This window comes from Crocuta crocuta, unplaced genomic scaffold (assembly GCF_008692635.1).
Source record: "Crocuta crocuta isolate KB4526 unplaced genomic scaffold, BGI_CrCroc_1.0 scaffold110, whole genome shotgun sequence".
NCBI lineage: Eukaryota > Metazoa > Chordata > Mammalia > Carnivora > Hyaenidae > Crocuta > Crocuta crocuta.
In genome coordinates this window covers 1194772-1200594 of record NW_027527386.1, presented here as the reverse complement: position 1 = coordinate 1200594, position 5823 = coordinate 1194772, and the positions used below count along the sequence as shown (strand labels likewise).

The window sequence follows — 5823 nt, the reverse complement described above, 5'->3', positions numbered from 1 at the left end:
GTTCCCTGCTCGCACTGTCTCCCTGTCTCAAAAACAAGTATTTAAAAAGTAAAAAGAAACCCTAATTCGGATCTCAGCCCTTCCACCTACTACCAGCTCTGTGACTGTCCCTCCTCTGTAAGGAAGGGAGGCTAGGAGGACCCAGTACGGGGGCCTCCACGCAAACACACGATGGTGCCGCTGAGGCTGGCCGTTTTCTCTGCTCTGGAATCACTGCGGACACACCAGTGCGAACCATAAACTTTTATTAATGGAAAATGGAATGTCTCGTTAACAGAAATCTTGTCTTAAAAATGTCAGAGAACACCCCGTTTATTAAAAAAAAAAAAAAAAGCGAATTCACATCGTATTGAGCTACAACATGGTGGCAGGATTTGCTTTTGTTTCTTAAAAGACTCCACAAGTTCAAGGGAACCGTGGCTGAGAGTCAACAGTGTCTCTGCCTACCTGGAAACTCAGAGTGGTCGGGTTTAGTAGCGGCGGGTGAAGTGGGGGTATGGGTGGGGATGGGGGTGTGGGTGCGGGACTCTGCTGCCCCGGTCCTGGCCGGCCAGTCCGCCCTCCAGTCCGCCGCCGGGCACCAGGTGACCCTGGGAATGCCCGCCTTGTGCAAAGCCGCCTCGCCTAGAAACAAAGGCACACGTTTGGTCCCCCTGAAGTGCCTGACGTTTCATCGGTACGTGGTGCAGCCCACAGCTGTGCAGCCTTTCGAGTCCGTTGGCTTTTCCGGGTGCGGACGATCAGAGTCACAGGCCGCACGCCGGGCAAGCAGAGAATGGGGCTTGCTTAAGCTGCCAAGAGTAGCTTTTCGGGGTTGTTTTTAAAACACTCAACCCAGCAAGTTGACCAAAATGCAAAGAAAGGAGGAGAAATGAGGGGTGGGAACAAATCAATTTTATCTGTGCCCTAAACTTACCCTGACATCCCGCCCCGAGTTGCCATGTGTCCTGGCCCTGAGGGCCCCGAGAGGCCCCTCTCACCGCCTGGAAGAAAGGAAAGAGTTTGCACAAACTCCCTTCGGGGAAGTGCCCGGATGCCTCTTGAAACCGCAGGAGGGACCGGCCCCCGGGAGGGTCCTGGGAACCCCTCCACCCCTGGGCGTGAGCCAGCCTGTACCTTGCCACCGTGCGTGCTCCCGGCCCGCCGTGCCTGCGTCCACCGAGCCCGGCCACACGCGCTCCTGATGCTCTTCTAGCCTCTGGCCGTGGTGCTCCGTCCAGTCACGCCCACCCCTGCGTCAGAACAAAAAGCCACTCTGGGAGGGTCCCACGTGCCTCTGAGGGGAGGCCCTAGCACAGTCAAGGACTTCGGAGAGAAAAGGGCAGAGCACGAGAACAGACACGCCCCCACAGAGACCCCCGTGGCCAGGAAGCACAGTGACCGTCGCAACCACGCGCACGGGATGAGACCCCCACACACGCGCTGCTGGCTGGGGGCACACTGACAGACGCTAGGTGCTTCCTGGTGAGGACGGACATCGGTGCGACAGGCTGACCGCAGGACCGAGCGAGTCCGTCCCCATGACCCACCCCAGGCGACGGGAAACGCTGTCAGGAAGATGTGCGGGTGCCTGTTCTCAGCAGCGGGGCTCTGACAGCCCCACGGTGGGACCACCCCGATGTACAGCAGCTGATGGGCGGGAGACACAAAACGTGGTCTCTCCACAAGTGGCCCAGTTACTGAGCCATAAAAAGGAATGCAGCTCTGCCCCAGAGGACTGTGTGACCGGACCTGGAAAACACCATACTGAGAGAAGCCGGACACAAAGGGCCGTGACACTTGACTTCCCTTGTGTGAAATGCCCAGAACAGGCCGGCCCAGAGACAGACGGGGCATCAGTGGGCACAGGGGCCGGGGCGGGACTGTTACGGGGCTTCCCCTGGGGGTGGACCGCGGTGATGCGCACACAGCTCATGAATATGCTGGAAACCGTCGCATCACACGCTTCAAATGGGTGAACTGTGTGGCACGTGAACAAAGCTCAAAAGCTGTTTAAAAAAAAAGTTTCACAGTGAAAGTCCAAACAAAGTCCAAAGTGCGGGCACCAGCGGCCGCCAGTGGGGGCCGAGTCTGGAAGGGCCAGAGCACTGGCTGCCGGGGCGGCCAGTGCCCAGAGCCGTGGGTGAGGAGCGCACCAGAGCGCCGCCCTGCGCTGGGGGACAGCCACCCAGCCCTACAGCAACGGTGCTCGGCGTCCCCTCGTCTGCAGAGGAGCTCCCTGTTGGGTTTCCCAAGGGTATTTAAGGCAAAATGGCTGAAACAATATTCAAGGACTGAGAGCTAATAAGTGGGTCGCCCGAGAAAGATGATGTCTCCTCGTTCCTCTATCGGAGGGGCGCTCCCTTCACTTGACACCTAGAAACCACCTGGAGGTGGCAGGCTCGACCCCTGCCTCAGAAACACCTGTAGGCCCCTGGGGGACAGGTGGCAGTGTCCTGGGCCGAGTCTACGAAAGGCTCCGGGGCAGCCTCCTTCGCCAGGCACGGACCCCAGGGGCTGCCCGCTGCTTACCTGGGGGGGGGCGGCGGCCCCCGGCCCTCGCTCATCCTCTTGTCGGAGCCGTAGCCCCCCCAGCCATCTCGGGACTCTCGGCTGTGGCGCTCTGGTGGTCCTCCGTGGCCGTGGCGTTCGTCATAGTGCTGGAAAGCACAAGGGGACAGGGTGACGCTAGCCACACCATTTTTCAACAGGCCCATGAACCTGCAGCCACAGCCGCTGCCGCAGCCGGCCGGGGTGTGGCCCTGAGGGGACTGCCCGGGTCGCTGGCGAGGCCACAGGAGCTCCTGGCGGGGCCCTATGCTCCCTACCCCCGCCCCGCAAGAGAACGCTCGAGTGCCCCTGGGGCCCCATCTCCAGTGCCACACAAGTGGCAGCAGAGGCCTCGGCCCCGTGAGTGCAGAGAGCCCTGCTCCTGCTGGTGCCTGAGGGCTCTGCTGAGGGTCCCCAAGAAGAGTCACTTAGGACACCTCCTTGCTGACGCCAGGTGGGCCCCTCCCACAGCCCTGGGACAGGCAGCGCCCTCAGACCGCTGTGCGTCCCCTCCTTGGGCGGCAGCAGCGGCCTCTCTTGCTATGTGACCCCAGGGGGTAGGGGCCACGATGGGAGCAGCTCAGCGCCTCTGACCAACCCACCCTGTGCTCAAAGACCCAGCACGTCTTTGTAGCGAGAGATTCACAGGACGTTCCCGCAAAAACCACACCGCGATATTGAGAAGGCACGACACCAATGCCCACCCCTGACCCTCTCTGAGCATCCCTCTCAGGGCACCTGTAACCACGGACATGGGACCTCCCCCAACATGGGCAAAATGCCTGACGGGCTAAGCCCGTCTGGGGCACTGTGGGGCAGCTCACAGCGCCAGCCCGAGGACGCTCTAGGCCAGTGCGCAGCCCAGCCAGGCCAGCCATCTGCTAGGGCCCGATCGAACCGAACACACCCTGCGCATTCGCACACACACACAACTCCCCACTGGAAAGCAGTTATGCGCACTTCCACTCACCCTCGCCCGCCCCCACACAGAAGCAGGTGCGCCCCAGGCTCGGCGTCCGGGTTTACTTACTTGCCCATCTCGCTCTCCCATCACTGACCTTGAACCTTCCCTCCTGCAAAAGGGAAACATCTCATTCCAACGGCTGCTGACTGCACTAAACAACATTTCTGCAGGCCACACACAAGAACTCCACAATTCGGGTGCTTATTCTATTTCACAAGTAACAACTGTAAAGTGCTGGCCTGTGAAAAAAAGCCGGCTTGCATCTAAAGCCTTCTTCCGCGGAGTAGGAGCGGAACTGGATCCTAAGAAGGTGGGAATAAAAATTTTACTGAACTAAAGTCCCTTGGAGGGATCTCAGATATAGAGACCCACACCACGAAGCCAAAGACTAATGCACCTGTGGCCTGGTGACAAAATCCAGAGCCTAACAGGAAGCCTTAGAGGGTCCCTGAGCTCTGGTCTGGCCCCATACACGATTCACAGCATTCTCAAACCAACTGCAGCCACGATCCATTAAATGAGTGGCTTCTCAGCCTGTCTCTCCCCTGCTCTCCCTTCGCTTGCGAAGGAGCTAATGGACGGTGAAATGGCTTAGGGATATGCAGCCCAGGGGACCACACGGAGAAGCCCAGAGGGAATCCTGAAACTGGAAAATTGAGGGCTGCCTTTCTAATAAACTATATATATAGTCCTCGTTTAAGAAGACAGACAAAGGGACCGACTAAAAACCCTTCTCGGATGCAGCCGGCCGAGTAAGCGCTCCCCCCGTCGTCCGGCTGGTCCCTGCACCCCACGCCGGTGCAGGAGCCTGTGTCGGTCAGGGATCCCCAGGGACGTGGACACCAGCCTGCCCTGCCTGCAAAGGCTCGGGTGCCTTTCTGAAAGCTTCTCTAAATGCCTCCTCACTGTAAAAACGAGGAGGGGGACAAGGCGGAGGAGCAAGGCTGGGAGAGAGCCCCAGGGAGCCGCGAGGCCCGAGGGTGGACCACGGAGAGCGGAATGCGGGGGTGCTGAGATGCAGATCACCCCAAGCCCCCGATCTGTGAAGGGGGCAACGAGTAAGAGGAGGGCTCTCCTGCCACACAAGTGGAGGACACCCTAAGTGAGCCCCAAGTCCAACGCCCTGCCCAAGGCCTGTGCTGCTAAGCCCCCCGCACCACGGCTCAGCAGCCATGCGGAGCCTCCCAGGTGAGAGAGACATCTGAGAACGAACAGAGACCTATCCCTGCATCAGGCTCAGCTGGCTCCGTCCGTGGCTTCAGGAGAGGGTGGGTGCTGACCTGTCAGCCACGTGGTCCTGGTACTGGCCCCGGTCTCGATGGTCAAAGTCGTGGAAGCGGTGATCGGGCCGAGGGAAGTCTGGGCGGTACCTGTCCTCCAAGGCCACACGCTTTGCTTCCGGCCAATAAGCATCATCTCGCCTATTTTTCATTTTTAAAAGGACATGAATTACATTTGTGAGCGAGAATGAGGGAAACAGGGAAGGGGGTGGAGGTGGGGAGGGGAGCTCTCTCCAGAGCCAGTATCATTTAAAATGTCCTGCAGGGCTAATCTCTAAACATTCAATCATTATCGCTTTGATTTGATAAATTAAAATCCTCCAAACTGCCAAAAGGCATGCCGGTATTCTCAGCTGACGGTCCTGAAAGGAGGGCTGCTGGGAGCTAATTGTATCACAAGGCTGTTAATACCCTGATCCCCGCGTGAGCTCAGATGCAAGTGAAATGAAATGTTTGATTCTTCTGGAATGGCATTCCGAGTTGCCACATTTTCACCTTCCTGTCTTCTATGGTAACCTGAACCTCCCTCTGAGTTTTTTGCAAAAGCAAAGGGATTAGATTGGGTGACAGTGAACTGCATGGGGCTCAGGATGGCATCCAATTATCTTCCTCCTGATTTTTACCAGAAAACTAGGCTCATGGGTGGTGGGGTGATGGGTGACCGTCAATTAAGCAGCTCAAAGGAGCTGGAGACCAATAAACCTACTTTGAGAACAGGAAGGCAATTTTCTTTTCCAAGCGCAGCCTGGTGCCTCTCCCTCGCCCTGGCCGGTGGGGGCGGGGAAGGGGGGAGCTAGCCCCAGCAGAGTGGTGACAGACGCCTGCGTGTGTGTGTGGGGGGGATCGGCGGGGAACCCTCCCCCGGAACCGCGGGGTGACTATAATGGGCCCCGCTAAGAGACAGCACCACGCGCCCTTCCTCAAGCGGTGACCATCAGACTCCCTATGAGCCACTCGGCAAACACCGCAGTGCCGAGTAGAAACAAGGTCAACCCAGATGGGGGTGGCGCCCGGAGGCCCGGATGGGGCGGGGGCGGGGTCCTCACAGGC

The 5823-nt window shown here is 58.7% G+C and overlaps 1 protein-coding gene across 1 annotated transcript in view; it reads right to left on the bottom strand.

The window, feature by feature from the left end:
* Positions 1-228: 228 nt before the first annotated feature.
* Positions 229-5823, bottom strand: part of SAFB2 (scaffold attachment factor B2) — a 33412-nt gene continuing 27817 nt past the window's right edge. Inside the window, exons 16-22 of the mRNA XM_077751159.1 lie at positions 5480-5537; positions 4774-4914; positions 3560-3602; positions 2512-2639; positions 1117-1232; positions 917-983; positions 229-624 (exon numbers count right to left, since the gene is read on the bottom strand). Coding sequence (XP_077607285.1) covers positions 471-624; positions 917-983; positions 1117-1232; positions 2512-2639; positions 3560-3602; positions 4774-4914; positions 5480-5537 — 707 coding nt within the window. The 3' untranslated portion in view covers positions 229-470. The remainder of the gene's footprint in view (positions 625-916; positions 984-1116; positions 1233-2511; positions 2640-3559; positions 3603-4773; positions 4915-5479; positions 5538-5823) is intronic.